Raw genomic sequence first — 17729 nt, forward strand, 5'->3', positions numbered from 1 at the left:
TAGACCGGCTCGCGCGCGTCGCTTTGCGTCAAAAATTAATCCGACGGTCTATCGGGGGGAAAAGCCGCTGATCGACTGCGATCCAGCTCTCGAAGCAGCGTATAATCTCCCCCGGCAGTGGGGGAGATTAGGTCACGGCCTTGTCGAGCTCGCTTCCGTCGAGTCGGCGCATCGCCCGATCGACGGGAGCAGGACAGGGCGAAAGTCGGCGCAGCTACACCGAATCGAGCGCAGCGCTTCATTAAGCCGCGCAGAAAATCATTCATCACTCGGCCCTGTCCACGTGCTGCGAGAGCGTGCGCTCAGGGCCGATAAATTCGGCGGCGATTGTCAGTTGTCAATTAGTCCCGACGATGTGCGCACACAGACAGACCGGCGCTGCGCGCTGTGCGTGCGTTTGCCGATTTTTCGCTGCGGCAGGATATTCAGGGAATTCCGGCCGCGCGCGGCTGCGGGTATTTTTCGATGCTAGCTCTAATTGGAATTTGGACGCGATAGTTGCGAAAAACGTTACTGCGCGATGTGCGGCCGTATGGAGTATAATTGCCCAACTATCCAACGCCACGCGAGATACGAGCCCGGAGCCGTGTACAGTGGCTGTACATTGCAATGATGAAAAAAATACTTCCGCGGCTAGATTGGATACCACTGCCGGCAGTCGAGTATACGAGCGACTGCACTAAACGTTCTTTACAGATTGCTATACACTGCGAGCAGCAGCTTTCGAAAGGCTTCGAAGAAACGCTAAAGCCCCTGTTATTTTATTATTGCTATTTGTTACGCGCGGTTGTTTACTTTTCAACTTTGTATGATTGGAAACTCGATATCGCGCTCACTTTGCTACCGCTTCATCTCGAGTTTCTGATTGATTTTCAGTGTTTCTTTTAAACAATACCTCGTGTTCTTTCCTCCTGTAAATGGATATTCTGCAGCCAGAGAAGGATTTTTAAATCATATAATCACGCTATAATAAAAGAGATTAGATTTTGACTTCCACAGCTCCCTCGATCTCTAAAGCATTTCATTTCGCAACACGATATTCGTTCTGCCCGAATTCTTTGGGGCAATCCGCACATGAGAGTCGATGTTTTTGAGTGTGCACACATTATCAAAAAGCAGCGACGACCAGCAGAACAGTGAACCGTCGAAACATTTGAACTCGAGTGTGCTCGGCGCGCGTAATTACACACAGCTGTCGATCTTTTTATTAATAACGCTTGATCGCAATTTCAACGATGACTCTCGACTCCGCGAAAGTAGCAGCCACTCGAGGCTCGATAATGAGAGCCGTCTCGCGAGTGGCCCTCTCGAGTCTCGATTGTTTCATCACTGCCGCGAAATTAGAACGACACCGAGGTTCCAGAGCAGCTAATGATATACGCGTGACGGGCGACTTTCCAAAATTAATATCCTCTCATCGGACGTCTAATTAACTCGGCGACGGCCGCGCGATATTATATCATAAACACGGGGCGCGATCGCGATTTCGAAAACTAATCTCCGAGCGGAGCGGAATTACGGAATTGAAATTTACAAAGAACCGCGCCGGCGGTGTCCTACAGCTTTAATGCGCGCGCGAGCGCGGACGTATAAGCGAGTTCGACGGGATTAATATTTCAAAAGCAACGGCGGCGGAGCCGGCCGGCGCATATTCGACGATTGGCTTATCCGACTCCGCCGCTGCCGCGCGCGACATGTATGCGGCCGGATTCGAACGCGCGTGCCCGAGGCCCCGAACAACGAACGCCCGCCCGGAATATTAATTCCCCCCGTTGTCGGCGCCGGTGCATACACCCGTGATTTCGAGCTCTTGTATTTCACGGCTTCTTGGCGTTTTTCGCTTTTGTGCGTCGCGCGCGATCCGCATGAAAAATGCGCCCGCCTCTGCCGGAGAGCGAGAGGGGACGACTAATTTACGGAGGGCTGGATTTCGGGCTTTCGGGATTCAATATCTCCCTCTCTCTCTGCTCTACTCTCGCGCGCGGCGATGGGATTAAGAAGCTACCGGGGATCCGGTCCTTTTTTACGGGCCGTTTCGGTTTGTCATTAGTTGGCCCGCGCCGAGTGAGAGAGAGAGAGAGAGAGAGAGAGAGAGATATGGGAGCCCGGGAAATATAGATTGGCCGCGCGATATTAAGCCGGTCGGATTTTCAGCCCTGCTGATGAAGATGTCCCATTCCGAGAGGCGAGTCGAAAATTCAGCATTGACGGATGGCTGCTGACGTATTCGACATTTGAGATGGGCTTTTTGCGCGCAAGGTGAGAAATTAACTGCGATTTAAGGCATTATGAGAGCCCGCGGAACTCGGGAAACTCGGCTGCGCGCGTAATAAATGTGAATTTAAAAATTTAAGCTGATAACCGTAAAGTAGCCTTTAACGCGGCGAAGGCGCCACTTTATGAGGTGTGAAGCAGGAGGAAAGGGGCTTCATTTATAAGAGTGGATTTTACAAGTGAGTTCAGCGCGGTTTTACGCTTCAACGCTTCCTGATAGGCTTAGGCAAGACAGCGGAGCAGACATCATGCCGGCGGAACAATTGGCTCCCGCCGCGGCTTTTAAATTAGGAAACAACGAGTTATTTTTGCATTTATCCTCGCCGTCGTAGCCCGACCTTTTATCGCGCCGACCCAATTAACGAGACCTTTGAAGCGGCCGGAAAAAAGGAACAGCAACGCGTTCGGGCCTTCAAAGGGCTTGAAATTCAACTTGTCTCCGTGGAATTAACAAAGCTGAGGCGATAGTCGCAAGCAGCGAGATTGAAGGGTCGCGCTCGCCTCGCCTGAACAGTATATTCGAAAACAATATTTTTTCGGAGGGCCGAGCGACATATCCGCCGATGAAAACTTTTAACGAATTCCGCGGAGTATTAGTATTGAATTTGCTAAGACGGGATTAAGCAAGCTAGGAGGGATAATTTCGAGAGCGTGATTGGAAGGAGCGCCGCCCGTCTTATCCGTGAATTAAATTATTTAAGATTTTTCTCGCGAAATCGTGACTACCGTTCGCTCGGACAAGTCGCGCACATACATAACATATTTAATTCGCGAATGAATGTGGCGCATAGCGATTTTTCCAGCGGCGCGCGAACGGAACAGCTATATCACGTAGCGACGATTTTGCGATACTCCCGCCGCGCGAGCTCGGCAGCTCCTTTTCTATGAATCAAAACGTCGCGCGCTAAATCGATAGAGGAATTTGAATAAATCTTTTCCCAACGTGACTGCAATCTCGGATTTGGCAAGGGAAGTCTTACACCGGCGGCGGCTGCGTGTAGTAGGAAAAATGTTCAATTTTCAGATGACGAATTCCGACGCGCGCGGAATTAAGACTTCCGTCACAGGCGCAATTAAAAGAAAATCAAGTCTATTTGCTTGGCAGCTCCCAACGTACACTGCAGTCTTATACAGGCGAATTCTCGGGGGAATTTCCGGGCGCGAGTTTGCCAAAGTATGCCAATAATCCGGCTCCCCGGGCTTTTTTCCCCCGGCAAGCCTCGACTTGCGCGCGCGAAACTTCGCACAAAGTCATTTGGCAATTTTGAAATTCAAATTAGGGAACATACTTTAAATCGCCCCCGTCGAAAGTAGGCTACTCCATTGATTCGGCCCGCGGGAGCTTTGCGCGAGGACTGAAATTTTAATTATGCGCGATTCTCCTCTTTAGCGGGGCGCTGCGGCGACGCCGGCGCCGGATGTACTTTCTCCCCCGACAAAAAGCCGCCGGGAAGAGAGAGAGAGAGAGAGGAAAAATTTCACGCCGCCAGAGGATTCCCCGGCGCTTAATTGACATCTCGGAATTGCTCGGCTCAATCATGGGGATATGAAAAAATGCAGCGAAAGGCCAAGTGCCCTGAGCACCTGGCGCGGCGCGGCTCATAATGAAACCGCGAGAACGTAATTTTTCACCGTGTTTGCAAAACTCGCGGCTCCTTACACGCACTCGTTGATTGATCGATCGAGGCGCTGCCAAGAATGTTTCCGGGCCGAGCGAAATATTTACGTTAATTGGCTCTCCTCGAACGCGCGGCCCGATTTATTCAACGCCGCTTCTCTCGTTATGAGCCTTTCATCCCGGCACCCCCGTATAAACTGGCGCCGCGATGAATAATTACAAGACGCTGCGCGATGCATTTCGCAAGTATGACACTGTGTACCGCCGGCAATTGGCCTACTTTGCGTCTCCAATTAAATTTGCGTAATAAATCTCGAGTTACCAACGCAGCGCGCGCGAGCAAGTCCCGAAGAAGGTCTCAAAGAAGTGCTCGACTGCGCGCGCGGAACGCTTGCTCTCGCTCCGAAATAAGAAAGTTCAACTGCGTTTCCAGCGAATTATACCGCGGCCCGAATTGAATCCTCTCCCTCTAGCGCCTCACACAGCGCGCAACAAAAAGTCAACGGCTCCATTGTTGTATTTCTTTCCCGGCCCCAGCCCATCAATTCGGAATGAGTCCAAAAATGGCTTTGTGTACGATATTCAAAAGGCAAATCCCGCGGCAAAATATTAGCCGTCCGGAAGAAAGTCGCCGAAATAATCCATATCGATTTTCCCCCCGGCCCGCAGCGGCGCTCTCTAAACAAAAAACAACGCCGCTAGCTCCGCGGCAACCAAATGAAAGCCGGCAGCTTTCTGAATATAAAGTTTCGAATCCTATAAAAAGCAGCTCTTTATTTCGGCCCCGGTCTTATACGCGCGCGCGCCACCGCACGCCGCCGACGGAAAAAATCCCTTCGCGTTAAAATGCAAAATAAGAGCCGGATAACTCAGACCGATCCCGAGCTCGCGCCTCGAAAAAAAAAGAGCGGAACAGAGAAAGGCGAGTAACGAGAAAGCGAATAGGTCGACGGACAAGCTCCGGGGGCCGCGTTTTCCGATAATTGGCTATTTACTGATAGATGACTGCTAATGGAAATTTTAATACGGCGCGTAACGTAAAAAAAAGCGACAACGCGGCTGGCCTAGAAAAATCGAATTTGCGCGCGGCAAATGACCAAAGGTTGCCGCACCTGCGTCCCGTACGGCTAACTGCCGGCCGTTTCGCGCGCGGCCGGCTCTGTTTGAATGAAAAGTTCATGAATTCGCGTACAATGTAGCAGCGACACGCGATCGGCGGACAAAAAATGAAGAAAAATTTAAAAGCCCTTTGTCTGGTGCTCGCGCGCGCGCGCGCCCGACTAAATCGAATTCTCGTCGTTATGGCTTTTGGAGTGCGGGCACGACGAGCTCCCGTTCGGGAGAATTGCTTTTTTAAACAAAAAACTCGCGCACAGGTGATCGGTGCGGTGCGGGAAAATACACGGATCCACTCGCCGTGCGAGCCTTTTTATGGGACGCCCGCAATCGAGAGTTATTTCTGCAAATCAACTGCGTTCCCAAAGCGTATACAAGTTGTCGCGAGAACGAGGCTTGGGCGCTCTGCAAAAAAGCGCGCATAAAACGAGTGTGAAAACGATCAAACGATGGGAATGAATAAAACCGAACCGGCCCTAGTATTAGTCGTCTAGTTTTTGGTGCGCGTATCGCGAACTTTTTCGTGTCCGTTTTTCCCCGCCGGGACATATTTTTTGGCTCGCGGTGCATTAAAGAGGATCGAGAGCGAAAAATGGAAATCCTATGAGCCACGGCGCAGTTCCGCAAAAAAGGCCGTTCGTCAGATTTCCAAATCGAGCGCTTTTACTGCTGGCCAAGCGCAAAAGCAAATAAAACAGTTTGCTTTGCCTGTTTCGGCTGTTTTAAATGTCCGGACTAGAAAACGTCCCTAGGGCTCGATAAAACGGGAACAAAAATTTTACGCGGCCCCGAGAAACATTCGCGCGAGAAACATTCGCGTCGTTTAGAAAATCGTATGTGGAACGAAACTTTTTTAATATTAGCACAAACAACGCACGTCCTCTCCTCGCCGTCCTATAATGCGATTAGGCTGTGTAGCGCGCGGTGTCAAATTTCCCGGGCACATAGATCACGCGCGAAAGCCGCGCGACGATCCATAACAAATCAAATTTACGGCGGCTCGAGAGCCGGCAAGGCGAGAATAAAGAGAAACGACGACGTATACAAGGAGTGGTGTGTACGTGCACTCGCCGCGGGGCCGCGCAACGAGAAGAAACGCGGGTCGCAGAAGCCGTCCCATATCCTTTATCCGCGGCGGGCATCTCTCGGCGCTTTTCCGCCGCTCGCCGAGCCAAATCTAGAAGGATAAGCGACAATGGCCCGGGCGCGAGAAGCAAGTGGCCGGAAACAAGCCGTCGGGTCGAATGATCGCCGTCGGCGAGGAACTCGCGGAGAAACTCGATTTCCGCTGGCTTAGCGGGCTTTTTCGATCGGCCTTTTCGAGCCTCGTTGCGCGCGAGCCGCTCGCAAATATTAAACCAAGTTTTTAATGCGTGACCCAGTTGGCCGCTTTCGTCTTCACGGATGCGCTAATTGAAGCGCGCTTTTTCTGGATTATCGCGGGGCTCGGACAAGCGAGATGCTTACCTGCGTGCTGGGGCTGCTGCAGGCGCTCGGCGGCCGTGGCGGCGTCGTCGGCGGCGCTCCTGACCGAGGACTCGGCGCGTAACAGGTAGGCCAGCCCGAGGAAGAGAAGCGCCAGGCCGCGTATCGGCGCCATGTCGTCCTCGCGTGCCGCTCTACCCGGCGGCGGGCTCGCTCCTCATCCCAGTAGTGCTCGCACAGCCGTCACAACGCTGCGGGATCCGCACTTTTGCACTCTTCGAACACGAGGCTACAGGTGCGCTACGCGGAAAGCTATAGGCCGGGCCGACTCCTCATCGCTCACAATTATCACGCGGCGCTGCCGGCGGCCCCTCGACCACCCGCGCCTTTTATCTCTCGATCGTCCGGGGATTCGCAGGATGAATCGCTCGCCATTAGCCGAACGGACTCGAGCTCGCTCTCCTCCTCCTCCTCCTCCTCCTCCTGCTGCTGCTGCTGCTCTCTCGGCGGCCGATTTCTCTTCGACCTCGGCTCACTGCGGGAGCTCGGCCCCGCTTTTGATTATCCGTTTCGCTGCAGGACACTCTGCGCGGGCTCGCGGCACAGCACACGGCACTCGACGTCCGTCACTCTCGAAACAGCACTTGGCCTGGAGGCAAACACCGACGGGGAAAAAACTATTGCAGGCACCGACGCCGCGTCGTCGCGTCTCGCGCGCACGCTGTCGCCTGTCCGCGGACCGCGGCGGGAGGACGGGGGGAGAGGGTGACTACTGCGTCGTATACGGCGTGGCGCGAGTCCGCCGGCCCACCGAGCACTGAGCGCCGCGCGGGCTTTGGATTCGCACGAGCGCGCCTTTTTGCCGCCCGTGCGCGACTCTGGCGCCACGGGGCGGCGAGCTGGCGGCGGCGGTAAGCGTTATCGGCGGACGATGCCGTGTGGCCCCTCTCCCGCGTGGGTAAGTGCATGGGGGGTTTCCGGGTAAGCGGCGCGGCCGGTGTTCCAGCGATTCCTAGTATCCAGCGCTTCCGCTTATCGACGCCAACACCGCCGCAAGGACTGTCAACAAACGCAACAACGAGTCGAGGCTCTCTATATTTACCCCGTACGTAAGTATAAAAATGTCGAATTATTCAGTCGCTCTACTAATCAACAAATGCTTCTACAAAAGCAATCAGCTCAATATTTATGACGCGAATCAGCGGATGCATCGAGTGACGGTGTTTTTTTTTTTTTTTTTTTTTTTTGTTAGCAACGGCAAGCGGAAGCTCGGGTAATTCCGTGACGATAATAATATGCAAAAGCGCGCTCGACGAAAATGCCGTGGAGAGCTAACTTTTTCGTCGTCGAAACTTGTTTTCTGCGAGAGTTCGCAACTGCTCGGGCATGCAAGTCTGTTATTTCGAAGCCCGCTGCCGAATAAATCATCAGCGGCGTTGTACTCAATTCCGACAATTAGAATGTTTCCAGCTTCTAACGAGAGTTCGTAAATTCCGTTCAGTCATGTTTAATCGAGTTTTCCGTCTCGGCTGACAGTCCACTGTACCTAGTAGGCGATGTATTTTTCAGATTTTATCGACCGACTTGGGTGCGCGAGTGCGAGCCGTCAGCGAAGCAACAAGCATCAGGTGTGTATCGCGGGCAGCTCTCGCAGGTGAGAGTCGACGAGTCCGCGACGCGCGCGTCAGAAAGTCAGTGCCGGCGCGCGCGCGGGGCGGTAAGCGGCCATAAAAGCGAGATCTCCTGGGATAGCTGGCACAGTCGCGCGACGAGCTTCCCCGCCGAAGGTTTGCCAGGCGCGCGCATACTCGCTCGCAATCGCATCCCCCCCTTGGCGCCGCCTTCCAACTTGCCCGCTTGTTTATCGCTGGAAAAAAAAAAAGAAAAAAAGACGCGGCCGTCATGTGAGCGGAGAGCCGGACACAGCGCGCGGTGAGTTGGCAAAATCAAATTATTGATATATTTTATTGTCGTGTCCGATCGCAGTAGGCCAATTTTTTCGTATAACACTCTGCATGATTTTATTTGTTTTATCCCAAGCTCGATTTTGTCAATGCGTGCAAAGTACTTTCAGGAATCTGCCGAGTGAATTTCGTAAAATTTTAACACTAAATCAGCTAAGCCGCGCTAAAACCCATAAAGTTCGAACTAGATTGTTCGGAATCCGCGCACCGGCTCCGGAGATGGCTCTATCAAAGCAGGTATATTCGATTTCGCGAAAACAAAGTGGCCGCACGTAGCAGCGTTAGAAGCGAGAAGAGGCAAGGACACGGTTGAAAAGATGCAAGCCGCCGGGGTAAAGAAAGAAAATCTCGATCGTCAGCAGAGCAGCGGGGTGGAGGGTCCTCGACAGGAGAGTTTATACGATTGGGAACTGCCTGGCGCTGCAGTCCGACGCGGCCGTATAAACAGCCACTTCGTTCCTCATCGCCTTGAGTTTCTCTCTGCCCGTGATTTCACCGGGAAATAACGCTCCCGAGGAGTAGTCGAGTTATGATTTGGCGGAACTTTCCAGCCTCGAGCTGAAATACGGATATTGTCGCGCTGACGCACGAGGACAACGATTCCGCGGAAACTTTATGGATGAGATGGTTTTGACACAATTGACACGGGGCTATGCGGGATACGAAGTTTCAGACGCGCTGCCGGTGACGCTGATGATTCTGTACACGTCTGATATCCCCGAACGGTGCATATAATAATAATTGCGGCAAAGGTTGAACATTATTTGTAAAGTCTCGTAAATACATCCTAAATACAAATGCAGAGCAATCAGCTAATTGGCCAAACTCAGCGGAGCCGACAAGTTTTCGCGAAATAGAAATAAAAGCTTTTCCCATCTTACGCAATGCACGTGTACGCCGATAAAAATGGAATCCCAACCGAGGAGAGTGAAATTTTCGATGAGCACGCGCCAACCGGAGCGCGATGCTCACTTTTTACGAGGTAATCGAATTTCACTGGGTTCGCGAGAGAATGAAAATCACTGATCCATCAAGAGGAGCAGTTCCCACGACACCTGCGTCGCGTTCGTCACCTGACGCGGAACACACCAAGATGCGGCTTCATCGACTGTCGTTATGAAAATAGCCAAATCGCGGGTAGAGAGTGACGTTTCCCTTGGTTTCGTTCTCTCCGTTATGCTCGCTCGTGACAGCCCTAACAACGCGAGGCTTGATCAAATCACGTGTTCGCTAAAACTACCCGCAAAGAAAGTGCATAGCGCTTGACGAGTAAAATTTTAACGCCGCGGACGCGCGCTTTTTCTCGCTTAGAGTCTTAATTAGTGCTCTCTTTGTTAATTAGAGCTAGTGTGGCCTCGCGCGTTTTTTTTTCTTTTTTGCTATTTCCCGGTGGACCGTCGCCAGACGCTTCGTATTTCATCGCGACATTAAACGTTCTGTCGCTCTTGAAAGCGCTCAACAAGTTCCTTCAAACTCGTACGAGCGAGCCTCTGCAGCGGCTGTAATCGGTCTTTTTCGCTCAAGCCTTCTCGGAAGCATTGTCGTCGCGAGGCACGTTCTAAGCAAGTGCACTCGACGCTCGATTCCAGGCGCCGTTCGCGCCCTCAGCCGTCCACTCGTCCTCGCGAGCTAAAAGCTAAAACAACTTTCACGATCTACTTGCGAGCTTTACGAGATCCGCGAGCAGTCGGCACAGCTCATGATGAGCGCGGAGTGGCCAGGGCTTTACGAGGGGCCGCATCGGTCGGACATCGGCGTAAACGGTAAACCGTAGCAGCGCAAATATACCGAGGCGCCTTCGTGACTTAGGTCGCGCAGACTGCACCTAAGCTGCCGATGCGGCCCTTCCCCATTGTATTGCACCCCCGATTCCTATAAGATCTAATCGGCCGAGAGCGCTTGAAAGGGCGCTTGACGAAGGATCAAATGCCGAGTGGGAACGCCCTGCTCTACCGCAGCTATAGCCGAAAGAAGCGCGCTAATAATTATACGCTGGATATCGGCCGAGGTGCAGGATGCAACGCGATCCGCCCGCAGCAATTAAAACGTGGAGAACGCACGTTTTAATTGCTGCGGTGATGGAAGGAGGCGCCGGAATTTCGAATCAAATTTTGCGCGAGGTACGCACGTCAGCCCTCCTCTAAATGCCTGTATTTAGACGCGCAAGCCAGCCTCCGAGTATTGGTAGTATTATAATAAGAAATGGTACTCGAGTTATGTACAGAAATGTGATAGAACTGCTGTGATAATCAGCTATTGAATGCCAATTGGGCAGTACAAACTGCGATACTATGTATATATTATTTTTTCAATCACGAAAAATAAAACTTATTTTCTATTCTATTATCTTATCGAGTGCGCCTACTCCCCCAAACTTTACGACCGCCGCGACGGGCTTGAAAGCCAGGACTTATTATCATTCTTTCCATAGCTCTCTCCAATTCGGTCTGCGAATCGTTTTTTTTTCTTCGCCGCGCGTATTAATTACCGCGCGCGCGCGCGTGCTGTAGACGCCTCGACTCGTCGCGTCGAATCGTGCGGCGCTTGGTAAAGGTCGCAATATACTCGATTAGAGGTGAAAAATTTTATCACTCGGCCGCTGTTTGCAGCCTCCGGACGGCTGAGATGATTGCGTTATGGCGGATCGGGTTTTTTTTTTATCAGCGCGCGTTCAAACGGGAACAGATGTAAAGCTAACTTTGTTCATCAGCGGGAAAAATAGGGCTTGATTCGATGATTTATTTTTTAATCAAGCGGGATTTAATACGCCGCATTCCTTGATTGTTCATTCGTTTAACGCGCGCACGATCTCAGCAAGCCAGTGCTTAAGAATAAAATCTCAGTTTGATGTATTAAAATAACTGATTTGAAAGGCTGCGGCGGTAACGAAGATCGCACGATTAATACACAGTGTGAAAGGTGTTTCTCAATTTTCCGTTGCAGCACGCATGGCGCATGGCTCACTCAATGGAATGGCCTCTTGGGACTACCTGGCTCTCGGTCTCCTCCTCTCGGCGCTGCTCTACTCTACGATCGGTGAGACGTCCCATCAATAGCGAAGGATTTCCATTTCTGACACCTATAAACTTTGCCGGAATATTTTTATTACCACGACTTTTATCGGCCCCGTGTCATTTCGAAGCGAGAGAAGCCTCGCTGAAATATATTTAAAAAAAGCGAGCAACGCGAGCAGCTCGTCGAAACGTAAACAGTCCGAAACCAGGCGATTAAAAAATGCTGCTGCGTATGAGACACACACACGCGCGCGCGCGCGCACACGCGAGAAAGTACGTTTTTTACACTCGTTCCTGGCACTCGCTGCACTACTTTCATTCGGGATTATAAATAAACGATACGATATTATGATTTCACATCGTTCGCTGCAAAGTTGTCTCTGCTCGGGAAACAAAGCTAAATAATAACGCTCGTTTCCGCGCGAATGCAGTTATAATTTGACGAGTGCCCCAGCGCGGCCGGCTCAGCCCATTGTCCGAGAATAAGGAAAGCGCGCGGTGATGGCTTAAACCGAAAACCGCAGGAACGTCCGTGAAAAATTGAACGAGCATCTGACAAGTTTGAGAGCAGGCCGCGACAGTATATAGGATGAGATGATGTACATCAATCAGCGCTTGATATTCTCTGGGCGCAGGCCAGACGGTGCCGCGGCACGAGCAGCAGCCCGAGTTCCTCGCGCCGCTGGAGAACCACACGGTTACCCAAGGTCGCGACGTCTGCTTCACCTGCCTCGTTAATCATCTTCGATCTTACAAGGTACGAAGGCTGCATTCGTTGTACTCGATTCCACTTTAACTTCGTTACAGCTACATCAGAGTGCGAAACTTGCTGGCTGCGGGCGATGTATAACGTGCTTTATCCGCACTATTTGAAACTGCTGAAATTTCGCAGTCATTTCGCGAAGAGTAACGAGGAATAGACAAGTATGGGAATATTTCTCGGCGTAATTTTGCTGCGCATTACCTCATACGGATTGACGGGTTATGTTAAGCCCCGGCGGCCGAGCTGCGAGGAAAAATTGAAAACTCCGCGCACTAATTGAATAACGCGAGTAATCCTGCACGATGAAATAATGTTCACCGCGATAGCGGCGGGACGTCGAAAGGACGAAGAGACTCGTAGTCGGGGATCGAGCGAGTGAATTATTCGGTGGCGCGAGCCTCTTTGCCGCCGGCGCCTATATTTGTCTAAGCCTCTTACGCGCCGCCGTCTTATCAGCTCGGCTTCGGCGGCCTTGATTCATTAGGATTCGGCGTATAAATTATAACGGCAGGTCGCCTGGATAAAGTCCGACTCCCGCGAGATCCTGGCGATGCACACGCACATGGTCGCGCCGAACCCCCGGCTGTCCGTCACCCACAACGGCCACAACGCGTGGAAGCTGCACGTGCTGAACGTCAAGCCCTCGGACTCGGGCACGTACATGTGCCAGGTCAACACGGACCCCATGAGAAGCCTGGTACGTATCGCGTATTATAATCGCGCGGCTCTCCTGCACGGCCCGTCAGCTGCCGAGTGTCTCGCTGTTACGCTGCTCGCACATCTCGACGTGGCGATTCTTTTTCTACACAGCTCGGCTACATGAAGGTGGTGATACCGCCGGACATAAGGGACCTGGACGAGGCGCAGAACCAGCTGAGCAGCCTCGAGCGCGGCGAGGTCAGGCTGCGGTGCCAGGCCACCGGCACGCCCCAGCCCGAAGTCACCTGGCGCCGAGAGGACGGCTCCAGCATAATCCTGCGCACGGAGAACTCGCGGCTGATCGGTGAGTGTCGGTTCATTTTGTAAAACAATATTGCCCAACAAATATTGCAGTAAAGATCGCGACTCTTGTACTTTTCAAAATCATGCCTGTTCCCTATTCTCAGTATTATTGATCTGAACAAGAGGGTCGAGAAGACAGCTTGTTTTGTCTAAACACAGCGCGGAAACTGCTTCGGACGTCGAGGAAAGAAACAAACATGTCGATCGCGCATCAACAAGTCGATTTTTCGCAATCACGATTTTCGTATACCTTTCCAATTACGACGCCATTAAACGCGCAGAAAAGCAAATGCACGCGTTCGCGCGCTTATATGTATACAACAGTCATATTCCGCTCGCGTCTCGCTCCGTCTCGTCCGTTGAGCGATTTTTCCATCTCGTTTACGCGTTCGACTGACTCGCGGCGGCTGCAGTGCGCGCGAGGAGTAGAGAACGTTTTACGGCCTCTCGGTTGCAGCGTTGTTATTATTATTATTATTATTATTATTATACATGCGCGCCGCGGAAAGGAAGGAAGCCCTGCTGTGTTATAGGCGGAGACACGTCAGCGCCGCCGCCGATTCTTTTCCGAGCTTTTATGTTGCAAGTGCGGGAGGAGCTGTATGCCCGTTTGTACTTTTGTGAAGAGCCGAGAGAGATAAACGCTTTGTCGCGTGCAGTAACGTTTTTATTTCCCGGGGATATATATTTTTATACGTGTTCGCGCTGTGAATGGAAAAGTCGCGCTCCGTCGAAAGATTATTATTCGAAATCCTGGAACTTGCCACCGGTACATCAGCTCGGCGGGCTCGAAACTATCGGACGTCTCGCGTGTATGCATAAGAATATAGATGCGCGAAATAACGCTCTCCTGGTTGCGCTGGAGCGCGCGGCCTTACTTGATTGATGAACGTCGAGTCCCGCGAGCACACGCGTACGTATAACCCATGCACGGGGTCGGGGAGCTTTGATGGAGGGCGCGCGCTCTATCTCCTTCATTGTCAAGTCGCCCTCTATCCTCGCTCTGCAGTCTGCAGCATAATGCTCCGTGTACAACGCGCGTATTATGCGGAGAGATCGGCCAGTGCGCGTCACTCGCTGAGAAATTTCGCCCGCTCGGCTTCGCTTATTTTCTCGATTTTTCATCGGCTTCTGTGAGAGCAAGTCGAGCCTTTATGAACGGGCCGTAAAGTGTAAACGCACGCGGGCCTGATGGCGACGTTAAAGGATGCGCCGCAGTAGCTTGTCGCGCTATACACTCTCTCTCTCTCTCGAGCCGGATTAGCTCCAACTTTTTCGCCCTCCCATCGCGGGATGCAAACGAATAGCAGGAATAACTCGAACTCAAATTTCAAGCACAAAAACGTTTATTCAATTTTCCAGCGACTGCTGCCGGCGTTATTTATGAAACATCGTACAACTAAATTATAAATTTAGCAGCAGTCGTAATTCGATTGGTCGCGTTAAAATGTTACGCAACTTACAATGTCGTATTGAATTACTTAGATGCGCCACTCTGGTCGTTTTTATGCAGTCTCGCTGGAAAACAAAAAGTTGAATTCGTTAAAATTTGTAATATATTAAATATATATGCGCGGAATTAAAACAGCTTGTGTGTGCTTACGAAGTCGATACTTGTAGGAGCACTGCACGGTGCAGTCGGTTTTAGCCTCCGCGGAATCCACTGCGGATAAAAAGGTTGCAATCGTTAGAATCGCTGCGCGATACTCGTTATCTTTCTACATACTCACGATTTAGGCATTCTCGCACGCATTGCCGGAAGCTTCTGTTTATGCTCTGGGCCTTGGCGTATTCCTCGGCGTCAACCTCTGCGTGCGCCAGGCTCTCTATAATAAGTAGCGCATAGAATTCAAACTCGTTATGGATTAGAAACACACACAAAGTTGAATCGACGTATACGTACCGGCAATCGCGAGGACGAAGCAGAGGAGAAGCAGCGAGCAGAGCGCGAGTTTCATTTTCGCAAGATGAAAGTGTCGTGTATAACGGGTAAGCTATATAGTTACGATGGTCGCCGAGACAGCAGGTGTTTACGCCTTGAAAGCTCTGCGTTAGACTAACGAACGTGTGCACGTGTACACCAAAGTCCCCGAATTTAATAACGCTTCGCGACGCCGAACACGCGTCAGGGCACGTGCGGCGGTAAATTTTAAATTTAACGCCTTTACAACTCGCACGACAGTCACGAATATTTTATTACAGGGACTCGCTGTTCCGCTTGAAAAATGCAGACACTGCAATCTCGAAATTGCCGCGAAAAACAGCCCGAGTGACTCGGTTTAAAGTCAATTTCGATCTGCGAAAAAAAAACCAAGAAGGTTGATCAAGGGCATTTTCCAGGGGGCGTCGTATGCTGCCGCCTGCCACTCTTAGCTCTAGTTCAATTCTTCAAATGGCTGCACGCAGATACACGGGAAGCGCAAGATCGACTTCTTCTTGTGTTATATAAATTTAGAAGCGATATTTTCGGACGAGCTTACGACAGTGCCGCGCGACAGGCGCCAATATCCTGCAGCCGTGCAGCTGATAAAAAAATGAGGACTGTGTGCGCTATAAATGCCGCAGCGTGTGCAGCCCAATCGAATTCGCAAATCGCTCATTTCAGCCGTTAAATCGCACAAGGGCGAGCAGCTGCACCTGCGCGGCATCCTGCGCCAGGAGATGGGCTCCTACCTGTGCATCGCCTCCAACGGGGTGCCTCCGAGCGTCAGCAAGAGATATTACGTAAAGGTCCTTTGTAAGTCGGACGCGTCTCATCTGGCGCACTCTTTTCGCTCTCCTCTTATAATAATATAGCGAGCACAGGCTCACAGAGCGAGAGCACGCGAGCTTGGCGCGGCTATCGCTCGCGCTCAATTATAAATTTCAACGCTGCGCTTTGTTATCCTTTGTCCGGGAGCAAATTGACGGGCGCATCTCTTTGTAGCGATTGAGAGTTGCCAATCGCATTTTTATTAAATTCGCGCGCTCTTCGCTGCGTCCCGTTTTTCCAAGTAGAACCGAGCCAAGCCAGCGTGCACTGCACGCGGATGTAGTTTGAATGACAAATTAGCAGTGCGCGCTATTCCGCAGTCAAGCCGAGCATCAGAACGAAAGAGCAAGTGGTATTCGCGCACGTAAACGGCGACGTCACTCTGAAATGCCTCGTGGAAGCCTCGCCCAAGTCGCTGACCAGCTGGTACGCGGAAACTGGTAAGGATCGAAACGCCAACGCCCTCGAGGCGCATTCTCGAACAGCACCATCCTCTCTCTCTCTCTCTCTCTCTCTGCTAAGTAAATTTACCGTTTGTCAAAAGGTCTGAAGATCGGATCGAGCGAGAGGCACTCGGTGACGGAGAGCGCGATAAACGACTACACCCACCAGGTGAATCTGACGATACGGAGAGTTCGAGCCTCCGACTGGACTGCCTACACATGCCTCACGGAAAACTCCTTCGGCACGGCGAGCGCGTCCATTCGATTACGAGGTACCCGGCGCGGCATATTATTTTTTCCTTATTCAAACAAAGCGACAATAAGACCTATGCCAATCCTTGCACAGAGCAGCACAAGCCGTCGAGAGCCACGGCAGGCACGGGCCAGGCCGGCCTCGGAGTCAGTCACCACAACTCCCTCGACGAGAGCCGCAAATCTATCAACTCCCCGCACTCCGAGGACGAATTCGAAGATGCGCCCGAGCAGGTCGACGGCAAATACCCGCCGGCTCTACCCGGGGCTCACTATGGATCCACCGATTTCCCTGGCTCTGGCTCGCCTGATCGAGCCGCCCCGGAGTCGCCCAAGACGGCGGGGGTCGCCGTACTCCTGCCTCTACTGGCCGCCAGATTCTATTGAACCAGCATTCGTTTGACACATTTCAGCACATTGTAGCTCCTCGTTTCGCAGTATTAAGCATATAAAAAGACTGCTATTATTACCTATCAAATTATTACTTTTAACGAATTATCGGCCTGTACATAAAAGATTGAAATGAGCAGTTGAAATACGACAATAACATGTTTGTCGGAATAATATAATTAGGACAATGCGCTTCTTTTTGTTTTTTAACCGTCTAAATTGTTGTAGGGGCGTTATAAAAGGTCTGACCAAATTCCAATCAATCTTTTAGAGAGCTCTGTTACGCTGCCATCGATATACTATAGATATCCGCTTTGGATATCGTTATACCTGTGCATACATTATTTAACTCGAGTATCGTTCCTATGTAATAACAAGTATCATACGTATTATATGTTAATAAATGAATTGTAAAAGGAACTGACAATAAAACGTTGTTTTGGAAAATTGTGCTCTTACACGTGTGCGCGTGTAACAAAGATGAACTTATATACATATATACCGAACGGAAAAAATCCATATACTTGTGAATAATTTTCAAGTCACACTTCAAATAAGAATTCCCAATTAGTGGCTTCGAGCATTTGCATGATTAATTTCGGAAGCAAACTTGTGCATGAAAATTCGAGTAGGCGCAGCCCTGAATTCAAAGTACGTCGCTCGATTGAAAAAGTTGATTCTCCATATCCATTGAATTTTACGCTCTGCCGAACGCA

General features: G+C 51.2%; 2 protein-coding genes across 6 annotated transcripts in view; one reads left to right on the forward strand and one right to left on the reverse strand.

The window, feature by feature from the left end:
* LOC100119616 (LHFPL tetraspan subfamily member 6 protein) overlaps window positions 1-7265 on the reverse strand; it is a 124037-nt gene extending 116772 nt beyond the window's left edge. For 2 of the 3 annotated variants that reach the window (XR_004227144.2, XM_016983994.3), the window contains exon 1: window positions 6476-7265. Coding sequence is in view for 2 of the 3 variants with exons in the window: in XM_016983994.3 (XP_016839483.1) it covers window positions 6476-6608 (133 nt within the window). In the remaining variant the exon portion in view is untranslated. The remainder of the gene's footprint in view (window positions 1-6475) is intronic. The other variant, XM_001603305.6, reaches the window with a different exon arrangement.
* A 258-nt stretch (window positions 7266-7523) lies between these two features.
* On the forward strand, window positions 7524-17437 carry LOC100119656 (lachesin). Of its 3 annotated transcripts, none has more exons than XM_031926722.1 (9): window positions 7524-7542; window positions 11341-11433; window positions 12047-12168; window positions 12686-12871; window positions 12985-13177; window positions 15782-15913; window positions 16249-16368; window positions 16473-16643; window positions 16718-17437. In XM_031926722.1, exons 2-9 carry the CDS (start codon window positions 11346-11348, stop codon window positions 17008-17010), a joined length of 1305 nt encoding a protein of 434 aa, XP_031782582.1. In that variant the 5' UTR covers window positions 7524-7542; window positions 11341-11345; the 3' UTR covers window positions 17011-17437. The 3 variants fall into 3 exon arrangements, with proteins under 3 accessions (XP_031782582.1, XP_001603390.2, XP_008203766.1); XM_001603340.6 differs by lacking the exon at window positions 7524-7542 and adding an exon at window positions 8147-8365; XM_008205544.3 differs by lacking the exons at window positions 7524-7542; window positions 15782-15913 and adding an exon at window positions 8148-8365.
* Window positions 17438-17729: the final 292 nt, after the last annotated feature.

Source organism: Nasonia vitripennis, chromosome 3 (assembly GCF_009193385.2).
Source record: "Nasonia vitripennis strain AsymCx chromosome 3, Nvit_psr_1.1, whole genome shotgun sequence".
In the NCBI taxonomy this organism is placed as follows: Eukaryota; Metazoa; Arthropoda; class Insecta; order Hymenoptera; family Pteromalidae; genus Nasonia; species Nasonia vitripennis.

Coding starts and splice junctions, on each gene's coding strand:
- LOC100119656 (XM_031926722.1), top strand. CDS start 11,346: ATGGCGCATGGCTCACTCAATGGAATGGCCTCTTGGGACTACCTGGCT. Junction 12,169..12,685: donor ATCATCTTCGATCTTACAAG/GTACGAAGGCTG, acceptor TTATAACGGCAG/GTCGCCTGGATAAAGTCCGA. Junction 16,369..16,472: donor CAGCTGGTACGCGGAAACTG/GTAAGGATCGAA, acceptor GTTTGTCAAAAG/GTCTGAAGATCGGATCGAGC.